This window comes from Piliocolobus tephrosceles, chromosome 10, assembly GCF_002776525.5.
Source record: "Piliocolobus tephrosceles isolate RC106 chromosome 10, ASM277652v3, whole genome shotgun sequence".
NCBI lineage: Eukaryota > Metazoa > Chordata > Mammalia > Primates > Cercopithecidae > Piliocolobus > Piliocolobus tephrosceles.
The window spans coordinates 49,213,053-49,230,381 of NC_045443.1; the positions used below are offsets into that span (position 1 = coordinate 49,213,053).

Consider the following 17,329-nt stretch of genomic DNA (forward strand, 5'->3'; position numbering starts at 1 on the left):
CCGAGACTGTCTTGACTTTTATGGGTTTATCTTTGCCTGCCCTCCCCACCCAGGAGGATGCACACTTCTTGCAGCAGTGCTCAGGAGGCTTTTCTGTCTTCACTGCTTTATTCTTGCCTGATGCTAGCACATGGTAGACCCTCAATACAGTGTGTGCCGACATAGTGTGTGCTCAAACATCTCCAAGTGGTGGTCACGACCTCTTTGAAGTGACCTGTCTGGGATCATACAGCAAACTAGTGGCAGAGCAGGGCCTGGGACTTGAGGCCCCTGCTCCAGTGCTCCTCCCGGGGAGTAACCCGTGTGCAAGGGGTGGCTTTGAGTGAGGTCTGGGCAGACCCTCCCCACCTGTCCTGCACCACGGTTCTTGCTTTTTGAGTGGGTCCCGTTTCTGTTTCTTCTTTTGCTCCTTGAGCATCCCTTCTGCACACAGCAGTCAGCGTGATCTTTTCAAAAAGGAAACTGGATCACAACCCTCCTCTGCTTAAACCCATTATGCCTTTCCCTGGAATAAAAGAATGAGATCCAAACTCTTTACCGTGGCCTGTCCATAACACGTCCCTCTGGGGAGACAACAACACAGCATCCCTTTTCCAGGCTGACAGCAACCAGACAGGCCCAACAGTTTGGTAATTGGGAGTCTTTTGTGCAGTACCTAACCTCTGCAACTATATCCTGATGCCCTGCATGAATTCCTCTAGAATTTGGTCTGTGCCTCTCCCTCTGATCTCAAATTGTTTCTCCTTCCAGGTCACTTGTTACTTCTAAGCCACACTATCCTTTCTGCTCCTATTCCTCAAATATGCCAAGCTCTCTCCTGCCTCTGGCCTTCGCCCATGCTGTCTTCTCTGCCTGGAACACTCTTCTTTGCAAGAATGATTTCTCTATCCTCAAGCCTCAGCTGAAACATCACCTCCTCAGAGAGGTTTGCCTGATCAAATAGGAAGTAGTTCCCTGACCCCATTATTCTTTATTTTGAGTCATCTGGGGTTTTTGTCTGTTTTTTGAGACAGAGTTTCACCCTTGTCATCCACGCTGGAGTGCAACCTCAGCCTCCTGCGTAGTTGGGATTACAGGCGCCTACCACCACACCCAGCTAATTTTTGTATTTTTAGTAGAAATAGGGTTTCACCATGTTGGCCAGGCTGGTCTCGAACTCCTGACCTCAGGTGATCCGCCCGCCTTGGCCTCCCAAAGTGCTAGGATTACAGGCATGAGCCACCACACCCGTCTGTTTTCTTTTTTACTTCATAGCACTTTCTCACAATTGGGAATCTCACTGACTTCTTTTGTTTCTGTCTTGCCTTTGTGAGGGCAGGAACCCAGCCTCGCTTGAAGTTGCACCTCCAGGGCCTAACAGAGCCTGGCACACAGGAGGGGCTCAGAGGGGCTCTATTAACTCATGCCGATGAGTGAGTGCCTCCTTGGGGCCAACCCTGCCTGGGGTAACCACCACCTCCCCACCTCTGAGCCCCAGGGGCTGGGTGAGATGTCCCCTCTTCTGCTCCATCTGTAGCTGGCATCTGTAGGCCCTTCTCTCAAAATCCCTTTGGGGCTGGGTGGCGGCCCCAGCAAAAGCGCCTGCACCTGGCCACCCTGTCCTCCCCAGTCCCAGGAAGGGAGGACATTTGATTAAGAAAATGGAGCTGCCCCAAGCTCCCTGTTTGAACAGCTGCTCTGTGGCGAAGACAAACATTGGCTCCCAGAGGCTCAGGTCTAGGGGAGGGGCCCCCTGACACCTTTGTTCCCAGATCCCAAGGCTGCCAGGGGACCAACTGCCTGGGCATAGCCTGGCACTTTACAGGGGGTGGAAGGCTGCAGGGGCCTCCCTAGATTCTCCTCCGAGTAGATTCCAAGTCCCTTGGCCATCAGTCTGTCCCTACCCCCTGCCATGTAGCTAGTCCCAGGAGTGATGTCGGTGCCCCCTCATCCAGGCTGATGGGGACTCCTGGCCAGCCGTGAGTTCGTAGGGGAGGGTGAGGGGTGCCCAGGGCGGGGCTAGATCCCACCTCTCAGCTGATGGGATGACGGCACCAGCACAGCAGCCTCCTGCCGTGTAGGTGGGTGACAGGGAGTGACTAATGTGCGAGCTGCGATGCTAAAAATTAACCCAGGGATCGTGTTTGGCGGAGGGGGTGGGGGTGGATGGGAAAAGGAGCAGGGACTCAGAATACTGTGTGGTCGGTATTCCCCCTGCCCTGCCACCCCTCCTTCACCTCCCACCAGCCTTCTGCTCCTTTAAGCCTCAGGGAACTTTGTGGGAGCCCCTCCCCCATACTTGGCCAGAAGGGGCTCCCAACAATTCCAGGGGAGGACAGAGGCCTCCACTCCAGGCTTCATGCATGGTCAGGGGAGGGACATGGCCCTGCTGACAGGGTTCTGGTCTGAGGTCCCCACAGAGCCCTGCAGAAGCAGCCAGTGCACCTAGCAAGGGCAGGTTCCCATCATCAGGCTGGGGATGGGCAGTGGGGGTGGCAGCTGCACCACAAGAAAAGAATAGGTGGCCGGGCGCAGTGGTTCATGCCTGTAATCCCAGCACTTTGGGAGGCTGAGGCAGGTGGATCACCTGAGGTCAAGAGTTCAAGATCAGCCTGGCCAACATGGCGAAACCCCATCTCTTCTAAAAATACAAAAATTAGCCAGGTATGGTGGTAGGTGCCTGTAATCCCAGCTACTCGGGAGGCTGAGGCAAAAGAATTGTGTGAACCTGGGAGGTGGAGGTTGTAGTGAGCCAAGATAGCACCGCTGCACTCCAGCCTGGGCAACAGAGAGAGACTCTGTCTCAAAAGAGAGAAAAAAAGAAAAGGATAGGTGGCTTCTGTGTCGCTATGTGCTGGGCTAACACTTCCACATCCATTACCTTACTGAGACCTCACAGTACATCTGAAGCTGTGTATCACTCTCTCTATTTGACAGATAAAGAGACTGAGAATTAGGTGAAGGCAGCATAGCTGGCGCCTGGCAAGGCCAGGATGCTCTCATGCCTGTTTGTCTCTATAGCTTAGGGTGGTGAGAAGGAAGTCTTCCTGGAGGAAGAGGTGTGAGGACAGGGTGGAAGAGATGGTGAAGAATGAGCTGAGCCTCTCAGGCTAGGGGCCTCACCTGTGGAAAAAGAGGTGTTGGCGTGGTGGGTATATGAGAGGTAGGACCTGAAAGAGTAGGTCCCAGGTTTGCCAGGGAGCAGTAGGAGGAGGGGCCAGCCCAGAGAGCTCCCGGTTCCATGCATGCGGGTGTTGTGCTAAAGGGAGGAAGAGCAGTCCCGCCTAAGGGGAGCATGGCGGGGCTCTGGAGACTTGGTGGGGTACACAAAACAGGGGAGGAGGGCTTGGAGAAGAGCTTTGCTAACACACGTGGGAAAACTGATTAGAAGGAGTGAACCTCCGAACCCTCCCATTTCCCCTGGAAACCAAACCAGAGACCTTGCGCTGAATGGCAGCAGGAGAAGAAGGACAGCAGGAGGCCCTTTCTGCTGCCCAGCTGGAGCTCATGCGGCTGGGAAGTGAGGGAGGCTGTGGGATTCCCCAGCTCAGGAGAGACGTCAGGCTGGCTGGCTGGGAGGCTGCCTGGTCCTGCACTGACGGGTGGATGAAATGACCGTAACTGGGGAGTGATGGGCTCAGAGAAGTGAGACAGAAAGGAAGCCGGCGGCTGTGGAGGGGCCAGGGGAACCCAGGAGAGTTCCTCAAGAGAGTAAAACAGCCAGAGTGCAGCGGTGTGCTGACCCCTGGTGGGGACCCCGGAACACTGCGCCTCTCGGAGCCCGGACCATACCAGGTGGAGAGGGAGACAGCAGGACTCTCCCATCAGCCAACCGCGCTCCCTCCCTCCTTAGAGCCCACCTCTTCAGCCCTTCCTCAGCCTGCTGCAGGCTCGTACAAAGTGGAGCCTCCCCTGAACCCCACAACCATTTATGTGAAGTGTTCAGACACCCTCCCAACGCTTCTGGTCCCCAGGGCCTCTCCTCACCCCACCACCCAGATTGTGGGCTCCCAAGGCAGTGAACCCCATCTCACGCCAGCACTGATCGAAGGCAGGTACGTCTGCATGAATGAATGAACAGTTGAGTTCAGAACATCTAACTAAATAACTAAATGACTCCAACCAACAGATCTTCTCTGCCCAGAGAACCCTGTGTGGTATGAAAGCTCATGGACTGGGGTTGATAGCGGAGAGGAAACATACTTTTCAACTGCAAGATGCAAGAGTGTTTTTATTATTTATTTATATTTTATTTTTATTTTTAGAGATGGGTCTTGCATGCAATCAATATGGGGACCTCCCAGGAGCAGGAGACCACCAGGTTGCCTAAGACACATGAATTTTTGCTTTCAGGGACACCTCCTAAGCTTCAGTGATCCTTCCATCTTGCAGTTGGCCTTTGTGGGGAGAACACACAAATTTATGCAAAAAGTAAAAATGCAAATACTGCCTCTGGGTCTCTTTCCCAGCTGCTCCCCTACAAAGTCACTTAGCCTTTAGTGTCTCACAGTTGATCTGGTCCACTCAGCAACCCACAGAGTGACAGCCCACCCAGGTCCCAGCATACATGGCTTCTTCTGGAGCCCCCCAAATCTCACTCTAGTTGAGGGCTTGGCACGAGCCACTGTCTCTGAGGAGTGTGGTCTCTGGGCAAATAAGGCAAGACCAGTGGTTGGCAGCTACAGCAGTCAGTAGGGTGGGGAACATTTAACAGCAGATAGGGCCATACTCCTACCCTTGCCATTCTTTTTTCCCTTCCCCTCCCCCTTGCAATTCTTTTCTGTTTTTTGTTTTTTGAAACAGGGTCAGCTGGGTGCGGTGGCTCACGCCTGTAATTCCAGCACTCTGGGAGGCTGGGATCACTTGAGGTCAGGAATTCAAGACCAGCCTGACCAACACGGTGAAACCCAGTCTCTACTAAAAATATATAAATTAGCCAGGTGTGGTGGCACATGCCTGTAAACCCAGCTACTGGGAAGGCTGAGACAGGAGAATCGCTTGAACCTGGGGGGTGGAGGTTGCAGCAAGCAGAGACTGGGACACTGCACTCCCACCTGGGCAGGGCAACAGAGGGAGACCCTGTCTCAAAAAAAAAAAAAAAAAGGGTCTTGATGTGTGGTCCAACCTGGAATGCAGTGGTGTAATCATAGCTCACCGCAGCCTCAATCTCCTGGGTTTAAGTGATCCTCCCACCTCAGCATTCGGAGTAGCTGGGACTACAGGCCTGTGCCACCACGCCAGGCTAATTTTTGTATTTTTTGTAGAGAGAGGTTTTGCTATGTTGTCCAGGCTGGTCTCAAACTCCTGGGCTCAAGCAATTCTCCTAACTCGACCTCCCAAAGTGCTGGGATTACAGGTGTGAGGCACCGCTCCTGGCCCCCTTGAGATTCTGATCCGGGAGTTCTAGGGTGGGCTGGGGCGTTGGTATTTTTAAAGCACCGTTAAGTGCTCAGTGAGCCTTTATTGAAAGGATGCTGACTCAAGATGATTCTGGAGACCTCTGAGCTTCCTCCCACACGGATCTTTAGGGCTCTAAATACTGGCCGAACTCGGCCCCCTGAGGCTGTGTCTTCTTGGGGAGCTAAGGACCTGTGCCTCCCACTGAACCGGAACCACTTTCTGCTTCCTGGTGTAAGCTTTGGTATGGATGGTGGCCGTCTCCCTAGAGACTGGGAGCTGTAAGAGGACAGGGATCCTAGCTGACACATCTGCGTCCTCGCCTTGGTTGAAGGGGTATGGGTGGGGGCGAGGGAGGAGATGGGGGCGGAGCGCAACACAGTGTCCAGCCCCTGCCGGCTGGCTGGGTGTCGCCAGTGCTCTGGGCGAGGTGGGGGGAGAGGAGGCGGGGCTGGGGCGCACAGCCGGCGGGGGATCCCTGCCGGAGGCTGCTCTTCACAGGTTCCCGTCTAGACCAGAGTTGGGGCTCAGCTCGGAGACATGGACCAGGTGGAAGTGCTGGGGGTTGGAGCCCCACGCGCTGCTCAAGAGGCTGCAGGCTGGCCTTCAAGGCATGGGCTAGACTGCAGCGTTTGGGGGCTGGCGGTGCTGCTCGGGTGGAGTCCGCCGGGCGCCGCCCTCCCTCTCCACCCTCTCCCGCCCCGCGGCCGAGAGGTTGTGGGTTGAGCTGCAGAGGCGAGCTCCCTCCTGGGCGTGCCGCCGCCGCGATTCGGGTGGGAGCGCAGAGGGGGCCTCGGGGTTGTGCTTTGCTGAGATCTGGGAAGGAAGCAGGCGGCAGCGCCGGAGTGAGTAACCGCCTCCCGAGGCAGCTAGTCCCGCCGCCTCAGGAAGTCCCGGCGCCATAGCGCACCGCCGCCCGCCACGCCGGGACCTTCCCCTCTCACTAGCCCGCCCCCACCCCGCCTCCATCTCGTGCTCCCAGCCGCAGACGCGGGCGCTTCTGCACGCCCAACCCCTCACCCACGTAGACGCTCAAGCTCTTACCCACGCAAACCCCGACCCGCCGGTGACCTCCCCTGCAGCTCCTCCTTCTGCTCCGGCCCAGCCCATCCCCTGCTGCTGCTCCTCCTGCCCCGGCCCAGCCAGTCCACCGCCCTCCCATCCCCATGGCCTCGAACCCCAGCCCGCCGAGCCGCTCCTCACTGGGCGCTGTGGTTCCCCGCCGCAAAGGGGCGGGTCCTGGCAGGGGGCGTGGCCCGGGCGACTTGCGGGGCGGCGGCGCCCTCTGTCGGCAGACTCGGGAACTGCCACACTCGTCACCCCGCCCCCGGCCCTGCTCCCAGACCCGCCTGGACCTCTCTGCCAGCTCTCCTCTCTCCTGGACATGCGCCTGCAGGACTCGGAACGTGCAGAGGTCCGTCCTGGCCCCAGCCATGCCACGGGCTGTCTGAGGGAGAGTCGCAGCCTCTCTGAGGCTTAGCTTCCTTTCCTGTGAAATGGCTGTGGTGAGGAGCAAACGCTCAGCAGGGAAGAAGGACACTTTGTAACCGCAAAGGAGCCTGTGAGTGTGAGGTACGGTTGTTATCAACGCTAAGGGTAGTCTCTTGCCTTCTGCGGGGGTGACGACCATCCTTCTCTCTGCTCCAGCCCCACAGTGGAAGGAGAGCGTAAGTCACCTCCAGAGATTATCACATGCAGTGGATTGCCTTCAGCCTTTTTTCTGGATATAAAATATGTATATATGTATTTTAATACAATCGTGGCCATTCTCTACGTGCTGTTCTGTACTGCCTTTTTTTCTATCTCTCCAAGTGCTTAACTTATGGTTAAAAGTCCGGATTCGGCTAGAGGGGTGGCTCACCAACACTTTGGGAGGCCAAGGCCAGAGGATCTCTTGAGCAGAAGTTCAAGACCATCCTAAGCAACATAGCAAGACCTTATCTCTATAAAAAAAAAATTTTAAATGATTTGAGTGTCGGTCGGGCGCAGTGGCTCACACCTGTAATCCCAGCACTTTGGGAGACGGAGGCGGTCGGATCAGGAGGTCAGGAGATAGAGACCATCCTGGCTAACACGGTGAAACCCTGTCTCTAGTAAAAATACAAAAAATTAGCCGGGTGTGGTGGCGGGCTCCTGTAGTCCCAGCCACTCGGGAGGCTGAGGCAGGAGAATGGTGTGAACCCAGGAGGCAGAGCTTGCTGTGAGCCGAGATCTCACCACTGCACTCCAACCTGGGCGACAGAGCGAGACTCCCTCTCAACAACAACAACAAAAATGATCTGAATGTCTCTAGTCCCAGCTGAGACTCGAGAGGCTGAGATGGGAGGCTCGCTTGAATCCTGGAGTTCCAGGCTGCAGTCAGCCGTGATTGTGCCACTGGCCACTGCACTCCAGCCTGGGTGACAGAGTGAGATCCTGTCACAAGAAAGAAAGAGAAAGAGAAAAGAAACAACCAAAAAATTAGAGACAGACAAATCTGGATTTAGGGCCTTGCTCTGTGACTTTGTATTTCCACCCTTGAGCAAACCACACAACCTCTACCTTCCTCAGCCTCAGTTTTCTCATCTGCAAAATGGTGGTAATGACAGGAATACCCACTTCACAGGCAGCGGTGAGGCCCTGCACACAGCCCAGTGCATGCTGGTTAGGGCTCTCCTTTTGCTTCCTGAGCCTGCAGGAGCTCTGCCTTCTTCATGCACCACGTGGTAAGGAAGGAGCTGGAGGCCTCCGCCTCTCGGACCTTGCTCACTGCTTGCTGCTTTTTTTTTTTTTTTTTTTTTTTGACAGAGCCTCACTCTGCCCAGGCTGGAGTGCAATGGCGCAACCTCGGCTCTCTGCAACTTCGGCCCCAGGTTCAAATGATTCTCCTGCCTCAGCCTCCCGAGTAGCTGGGATTACAGGCGCCTGCCACCACGCCCGGCTAATTTGTTATATTTTTAGTAGAAATGGGGTTTCGCCATGTTAGCCAGGCTGGTCTCGAACTCCTGACCTCAGGTGATCTACCTGCCTCTGCCTCCCAAACTGCTGGGATTACAGGTGTGAGCCACTGCGCCCGGCCTCTTTCGGCACTGCCCTTAACCACATGGGCCTCATTGTTCTTCCGGCGTACCCAGACTTTCCCCATCTCAGCGCCCTCCCACTCGTCCTGTGTTTCCATGGGCTTTCCCCGGGTAGGGGCCTTTCTTTCCCTAGCTTCGCTCAGGTCCCTGCTACATTGTCGCCTCCTCGGAGAAGCCCTGTCTGGCCGTTCCGAATCGCTAGCGCCCTCTATCGTTCTCTAGCAGCTCACCCGGTTCTGTTTTTCTTCATTTTACTTTTCGTTATGTGCCGATCTCTTATATATATTTTTGTCTTTATCCCTCCCATGGAAGGCACCTCCATGAAAGGACGGAACTTTCCGATGTTCTTTTCCTCTGTGGTTCCTAGAAGAGGGCCTGGCACATAGCCGGCCTTGGCTAGCTTTTTGCGTGAATGTGAAGGGACCTTCCTCCCTTATAAGAGGTGTCCTTATAAGAGGAATGTGAAGGGACCTTCCTCCCTTATAAGAGGTAGCAGTACCTCCTGTTACCAGCAGAGGGCACCACCGCACAGCACTTGGGGGCCGCAGGGGCTCCTGCGGGGACGGGAAGTATTTATAAAGCCCACAGGCCTCTCCTCCCATACTGTGGGCGCTCCACAACTGGGACCGGAAGCAGGAGGGCCCCCTGCGCTAATCTGCCCTGGCAGCCCCGAGCTGGCACGCCCTGGGTGCATCACCCGGTGTGCTCTGGTGCCCAAGGTCGGAATACCCTCACTGGTGGCTTGGACACACCCCTGAGCAGCTGATGCTTCTGTACAGATCACACCCTGTCCCGGGCTCTCAAAATGAGGGCAATGACATGAGCCACACTACTCGCTCACGGGTTTGCTGTGAGGTCGGGACAGGAGTGCAAATGTTTTATGAATGTAAACATGGGACAAATATAATTTATTGGTAGTACAGCAGATTGACAACAAAAGAGGAGAGAAGATAAAGTATTTAAAGGGAATTGCAAGGCTAAATGAAGGTAGGAATTAAGACAGTGAAGGAGAACGAAGAAGTTAAAAATAACAATTACCTTTCACCAAGAGCTTATTAGGAGCCAAGGCAGAGGAAAGTGATCTCTAAACATTGTCTAATTATAGCCAACACTTACATGGTGCTGACCTCATGCCAGGAACTCTTTAAGTGCTTTATGCATAAAAACTCACTAGATCCTCACAACAACTCAGGGAGGTAGGTCACATAGCTGTCCTGTTCTACACAAGGAAACTGAGGCCCAGACAGCTTAAGTGACTGGCCTAAGGCCACATAGATAGACAGGGCTGGGCAATCTGCCTCCTGGAATGTGCTCTTAAAGCCCCACAGTCACAGCCACACCAAAAGGGAGATATTATTATTTTCATCCCATTTCCCAAACAAGAAACTGAGCTCAGCAGATGTACAAAGGCTGCCTCAAGCCACACTGAGAATATGTGTATTTGAGCCCAGCTTCACCACCCACCAGACTAGGCCTGCAGGAGCTAGGAGAGGGCTTCAGGAATGTGCATAGGTTCTCTCAGAGGGGCAGCAGCAGACATACGCACTCTGCCTCTGAAGGTGGAAGAGAGGCTGGGCAGGGCTGATGGGGTTGAGGAAGAATCTGCTTGGTGGCCTCAACTCCATGGAAGGAAGGCGGCCAGGCATCTTCTGGACAGGAAGTGAGGGCTGTGTTGATAGGCACAGTGGCTGTCCACAGGGATTCTAGCCAGAGCTGTGGGCTCCCCAAAAATCTCCACAGGGAGACTAGGGACTGAGGGGCAGGCCTTACAGTGGGAGGTAGGAGCAGCCCCATCCCTACCACAAGTGCCCCTAAGCCCCGCCCCGACTTCCAGCCAGTTACATAAGCTGCTACATACCCAAGCCTGGAAATAGCCGAGGCTGTACCGACTGGGCTGGGAGGCGTGATGAATGGTCCCCAGGAGCATCAGCTGACCACTCTGTGCTCCTGAAGTGACCTGAGGGCCTGCCAGCAGCTCGGGTTACCCAGCTCTCCCTGGGAGGCAGCCCTGCCTGGTCTGCTGAGGATGGCTCTCATGTGATTCTGTGTCTGGACATTTATGGTTTGAGCGCCTGTGGAATGGTCCCTCTCCCAAGCCGGAGCAGCTAAGGCAGCTCCCAGCCACGCCGTGCCCACTGGCAGCCTCCAGATGCTGGCAGCCAGGGCCTTGCCCAGAGCAAGTACTTGGATCTCTGCAGACAGTCGGCACTGGGAGGGCTGAGAGCTTTGCTGCTCTGGGTCCTGTGCTAAGGGCCCCCAAGAAAAGAGGAAGAGGAGCCTGAGAAACTCGGGGTGCACATGGGGACTGCAGGTGTCATTACAGGGCTGCACTCCACCCACATCCCCATGCCTCCTGTTTCACAGCCCACTCTGTCACTGAACTGGTGGCCCTGGACACAGGGGGGCACCCACACACTCTGATGCCCATTGCAGAGGGCAGAGCCACACACCCCTCCAGGGACTAGGAATATATACCCTTACTTCTAAGAGTACCATGGCTAGGCTCAGGAGTATAGGAGGGCATTCTCCCAGCATATGGTGATCATATGTTAAGAATTACGATTATGTTGATCAGGTGCAGTGGCTCACATCTATAATTCTAGCACTTTTAGAGGCTGAGGTGGGAGGATCGCTTGGGTCCAGGAGTTTGAGACCAGCCTGGGCAACATGATGAAATCCTGTCTCTACAAAAAATATGAAAATTAGCCAGGCGTGGTGGCATGTGCCTTTAGTCCCAGCTACTCGGGAGTCTGATGTGGGAGGATCACTTGAGTCCAAGAGGTTGAGGCTGCAGTGAGCCAAGATTGTGCCACTACACTCCAGCCTGGGTGACAAAGTGAGACCCTGTCTCAAAGAAAAAAAAAAAGAGAGAGAGAGAAGTATGAATGATTATGGCCATGCCAAGTTGACACCAGCTTAAGGGGCCGGGCACAATGGCTCACGCCTGTAATCCCAGCACTTTGGGATTATGCAGGCTGATGCAGGTGGATCATGACGTCAAGAGATCAAGACCATCCTGGCCAACATGGTGAAACCCTGTCTTTACTAAAAATACAAAAATTAGCTGGGCATGGTGGTGCGTGCCTGTAGTCCCAGCAACTCGGGAGGCTGAGGCAGAAGAATTGCTTGAACCCAGGAGGCGGAGGTTGCAGTGAGCTGAGATCGAGACACTGTACTCTAGCCTGGTGATAGAGCAAGACTCCGTCTCAAAAAAAAAAAAAAAAAGATACCTGCTTAAAAAACAAAAAGACCAGGCTGGGAGCAGTGGCTCATGCATGTAATCCCAGCACTTTGGGAGGCCGAGACGAATGGATCATGAGGTCAGGAGTTCAAGACCAGCCTGGCCAAGATGGTGAAACCCCATCTGTACTAAAAATACAAAAATTAGCTGGGTATAGTGGTGGGCACTTGTAATCCCAGCTACTTGGGAGGCTGAGGCAGAGAATCGCTCATACCTGGGAGGCAGAGGTTGCAGTGGAGCCGAGATCATGCCACTGCACTCCAGCCTGGGTGACAGAGCAAGACTCCATCTCAAAAAAAAAAAAAAAAACAAAACCAAAAATCAAGTTCTCCCTAAAAAGATTAATGCTTTAAGTGAAATTATCTATTATTCCCCCAAATCCTTTAGTGGAATAGGCACTCCCAGGGAGCTAGGACCTGTTTATTTTGATTCCAGGACCCTCTGACAGGTCGGAAGCCCCCAGCTGGAGAAGTGTGGGACATTTTCTAAAAGCGCAATGGAAAGTGAGTGAGTTGCCACCTGCCTGACCACTGATTGCCTGTCCAATGACGGGAGGGACACACACATGCGCGCACACACACGCTCCACGTCTCTCCTTGGTGCTCAGATGTGGGGGCAGAACTCCCCTCCAAACTCCTGCAGCAGCATTCCCTGCAGACCCCTTGCCTTTGCCTTTGCACCCTCCTTGTGGGCCTGTAGGTCCTGGAATTCTGACCCCATGTCCAAGGCACAAGGGAAACGGCCCCCTAATGTACTCCAAAGATGGCCAGTGTGGTGGCCCACACCTGTAATCCAATGTTCTGGGAGGCTGAGGCGGGCGGATCGCTTGAGCTCAGGAGTTTGAGACCAGTCTGGGTAACATAGTGAAACCCCGTCTCTACAAAACATACAAAAATTAGCCAGGCATGGTGGCGTATGCCTGTAGTCAGAGCTACTTGGGAGGCAAAAGTGGGAAGATCACTTGAGCCGGGGAGGCTGAGGCTGCAATTAGCTATGATTGCATCACTGCATTCAAGCCTGGGCAACAGAATGAGACCCTGTCTCAAAAAACAAAAACCACACACACACACACAACACCAGAGAGCTGAGGAATACCTGCCCCTCTGCCAGATAAACCTGTGTGGGGAAGGGCTTGGCTTCCTTCAGTTCCCTCCTGCCTGCCTCATGTCTCTCCAGGCACTTTCCCTTGAGGGTTGTCACCGGTAACCAGAGCTGGCTCCACTGGTGAGAGCAGGAGCAGCGTTACTTAGCAACAGGCACAGCACACAAAATCCAGCTAATCTGGGCTGCCCCAGTGGCCAGCCCTCCCACAGCCTTCAGGGTGGTAGCTGCTGGCCATCAGCACACCCCTAGAAGTGGACACTTATAAACCGCTGCATCTTTCTACCCCAGCAAACCCTAAGTTCCAGCTTGGGCAAGAAGGACTCTTCTTTTCTCCACCTTCCCTGTCCCTCTCCCCTTTCTTAGGCCCTGTCTCCCTTCACAGTATCTGCAGACCTCTCTGAGGCAGAGGTCCCAGCTCTGCAGCAAGCCACGAAATGAAGGGCAAATCCCTTCACCTCTGGAAAGCTCAACTTCTTCTCTGGGAGGCAATAACATAGCAGCTCAGTGTAAGGACTTTGAGGCCACACTGGTCTGGATGCAAATCCATGCTCTATTGCTTCTTAGCTGCGTAACACTGGACATGTTTACTTAGCCTTTTATTTATTTTTTATTTTGTATTATTTTTTGAGATGGAGTCTTGCTCTGCTGCCCAGGTTGGAGTGCAGTGGTGCCACCTTGGCTAACTGGAACCTCCACCTCTCAGTTCAAGTGATTCTCCTGCCTCAGCCTTCCAAGTAGCTGGGATGACAGGCATGGGCCACCATGCTGGGCTAATTTTTGTATTTTTAGTAGAGATAGGGTTTCATTATGTTGGCCAGTCTGGTCTGGAATTCCTGACCTCATGTGATCCGCCTGCCTGCCTTGGCCTCCCAAAGTGCTGGGATTACAGGCGCGAGCCACCACACCTGGCCTACTTAACCTTTTATAGCCTCAGTTTCCTCAGTACTAAAATAGTGCCCACCTTAGATGGCTGCTGAAAGAAGAGACAAAGGAAAGAAGTCATCAGCACAGAGCCTGGCACAAGGGCCTGTGGAATGGGCTGAGTGCTCCTCTCGCCGCATCCCCAGCTCTGTCCCCCTTAGTCACTGGGCTCCAGCCACTTGCTTTACTCTGTTGCTCTAACGAGCCAGCACTCTTTCATTACTGTTTCATCTCCCTGCAACTTATCCCTTTCCCCTAACTCTCCACTGACAAACTCCCCTCAGTTTATTTATTTTGAGACAGGGTCTCACTCTGTCGCCCAGGCTGGAGTGCAGTGGTGCTGTCACAGCTTGCTGTAGCCTCAGCCTCCTGGGCTCAAGTGATTCTCTCACCTCAGCCCTGAAGTAGCTGGGACCACTGTAACACCGAGCAGGCTATTTTTTTTTTTTTTTTTTTTTTGAGGTGGAGTCTTGCTGTATCGCCCAGGCTGGAGTGCAGTGGCAAGATCTCGGCTCACTGCAAGCTCCGCCTCCCGGGTTCACACCATTCTCCTGCCTCAGCCTCCCAAGTAGCTAGGACTACAGGTGCCTGCCACTACGCCCGGCTAATTTTTTGTATTTTTAGTAGAGACGGGGTTTCACCGTGTTAGCCAGGATGGTCTCGATCTCCTGACCTTGTGATCTGCCTGCCTTGGCCTCCCAAAGTGCTGGGAATACAGGTGTGAGCCACTGCGTCTGGCCAAGCAGGCTATTTTTTAATTATTATTATTATTTTTAGTAGAAACAAAGTCTCTTTATGTTGCCTAGGCTGGTCTCAAACTCCTGAGCTCAAACGATCCTCCCATCTCGGCCTCCCAAAGTGCTGAGATTACAGGCATGAGCCTCCAGTGGTGTCCAGCCTTCACTCAGTTTAAAAGCTACTTCCTGCCAGGCACAGTGGCTCACGCCTATAATCTCAACACTTCGGGAGGCCAAGGCAGGCAGATCACATGAGGTCAGGAGTGTGAGACCATACTGGCCAACATGGTGAAACCCCGTCTCTACTAAAAATACAAAAATTAGCCAGATTTGGTGGCATGCGCCTGTAATCCTAGCTACTCAAGAGGCTGAGGTATGAGAATGGCTTGAACCCGGGAGGCAGAGGTTGCAGTGAACCAAGATCATGCCACTGCACTCCAGCCTGGGTGACAGAGTGAGATTCCGCCTCAAAACAAACAAACAAAAAAGCTACTTCCTTGGAGAAGCTTTCTCTTATCCGTCCCTTGCCAAAATTATAGCTACCTGTTAAATATCTCACTGACATCCTCCATTTCATTTTCTGTTTATGGTTGTGATGGTTAATTTTTTTTTTTTTTTTTTTTTTTTTTTTTGAGACAGCATCTCCTTCTGTTGCCCAGGTTGGAGCGCAGTGGCACAATCTCTGCTCACTGCAACCTCCGTCTTCTGGGTTCAAGCAATTCTCCTACCTCAGCCTCCAGAGTAGCTGGGATTACAGGCACCCGCCACCACGCCCAGCTAATTTTGTATTTTTAGTAGAGATGGGGTTTCACCATGTTGGTCAGGCAGGTCTGGAACTCTGGTCAGGCAGGTCTGGAACTCCCGACCGCAAGTGATCTGCCCGCCTCGTACCTCCCAAAGTGCTGGGATTATAGGCGTGAGCCACCGTGATGGCTAATTTTAAGTGTCAACTTGACTGGGCTAAGGGATGCTCAAATAGCTGGTAAAATGTTATTACTAGGTGTATTTGTGAGGCTGTTTCTGGAAGAGATTAGCGTTTGAATCCGTAGACTGAGTAAAGAAGATCGCCCTCACCACTATGGGCGGGCATAATTTAATCTGTTAAGGACCTGAATAGAACAAAAAGGCAGAGGAAGGGCGAATTTGCTCTGCTTTGAAGTGGGACATCATATTTTCCCTCCTTCAGACATCCATGCTCTGATTCTTGCACCTTCAGACGTGGACTGGAACTACTCCAGCTTGCGGAGGGCAGGTCCTGGGACTTCTCAGCGTCCATAATCACGGGAGCCAATGCCTCATAGTAAATCTTTTTCTATATCTCTGTATATCCATCCTATTGGTTCTGTTTCTCTGGAGAACGCTGACTAACACCATGGCACTTATTACTTATGTGCAAGATTGTTGAACATTCATCTCTCCTACTTGGCTGTCAGCCCGGGGACAGGAGCTGTGTCTGTTTTGTTCTGTGCTGTGTTTCCAGTGAGAGGGCTGGCCTAGGTGTTTCTCCGAAGTATGTTCCAGCTTTCCGTACCTCTTTATTTCTTATTTCTTCCTTCCCCTGCTCTCCAAGTTGACCTAAATAGTTTTTGCACCTTTTCTTAGGTTCACTGAATCTCTAAGCAGCGAGGTGTATCTGGAAAGACAGCTCAAGAATTAAGGGGGCTCACCCTTAATTACATGCCATTTTCCTCAGGACAGGCTGGAATAGATTTGGGATAGCGAGCCCCCAAACCAGCACCCTACAGATTTGAGGACCCCTCTTAACTCATTTCCCCCATCCTCCCAATGACGTCTATTTGCCTACAACGGACCAGAAGGAAGCATTGGCTCAATGGGTCATTTGCATGCGCCCGTGCTATTGGCCGGAGGGGCGGCACGGTAGCCAATGGTGTGCAGGGGTGTTGACCGAGCCGCCGCTCCGCGCTGCCGGGTGAGGTAATGGAATCCTGGCTGGACCTGCTGCAGCTCCCTCCGGACTCGCTAGTGACGTAGCGGCTTCCCCGGCCCCACCCCGCCCAGCCGGGCCTGGCGCAGCGCAGCGTGGCCGCCCCCGGGAGCGCAGCGGGGGCTCGGCCCTGTTCCTTCCGGCCCGGCGTTCCGGTCGCAGGCCCCTCAGGGAGGATCCGCCGGGCCAGATCCCATCTCTGGCGACGCGGAGAGAAATATGGAAGCCAGCGTCGGAGGATGACCACATCCTCGCTCCTCTGGGAGTGCGATTACGGGCCTCTCACTTCGTAAATCACTCAGGGTCGAAACGCTCACATTTGTTTACCACGAGCATGTTTGATTTTGTAATTTAACAAATAAAATTGCAGAGGATTTTTAAGAGCCCTGGCTTGGATTAGGGAAAATCTCGCATTAATTCCAGCTCTGCCATTTCCGGTCTGGAGACCTCTGCCACTTTCTTTTGGGGCCCTGACGCCTTCCATGGCAACTAAGTAGAGCAAATATGGAAGTGCTTCGAAAACACAAAGTGGGGTCTCCTCGTCCTTATGCAGTCTGGAGAGTGTAACCCCATCTGGGCGGTGTCTGGACAGCCCTTGAACCCTGAGACAGCCCCAGGAAAACACGTTTATGTGTCTCTATTTTTTTGGCCCTTGAATTGCTCTTAAGCATGGGGAGAGGTCGGAGGACCCCGGCCAGGTAGTTCTTGATCCTCAAGAAGAGGAAGGAGGCCGGGCGCGGTGGCTCAAGCCTGTAATCCCAGCACTTTGGGAGGCCGAGGCGGGTGGATCACGAGGTCAGGAGATCAAGACCATCCTGGCTAACATGGTGAAACCCCGTCTCTACCAAAAATACAAAAAAATAGCCGGGCGTGGTGGCGGGCGCCTGTAGTCCCAGCTACTCGGAGGCTGAGGCGGGAGAATGGCGTGAACCCGGGAGGCGGAGCT

At 53.7% G+C, this 17,329-nt stretch overlaps 1 protein-coding gene across 1 annotated transcript; it reads right to left on the minus strand.

Moving 5' to 3' along the window:
* Positions 1–5,248: 5,248 nt before the first annotated feature.
* LOC111541980 (nuclear factor of activated T-cells, cytoplasmic 4-like) lies at positions 5,249–16,719 on the minus strand. Its single transcript, XM_023211074.3, has 5 exons — positions 16,711–16,719; positions 16,345–16,582; positions 10,572–10,681; positions 6,421–6,766; positions 5,249–6,192 (listed from the first exon to the last, which is right to left on the minus strand). Exons 1-5 carry the CDS (start codon positions 16,717–16,719, stop codon positions 5,675–5,677), a joined length of 1,221 nt encoding a protein of 406 aa, XP_023066842.3. The 3' UTR covers positions 5,249–5,674.
* Positions 16,720–17,329: the final 610 nt, after the last annotated feature.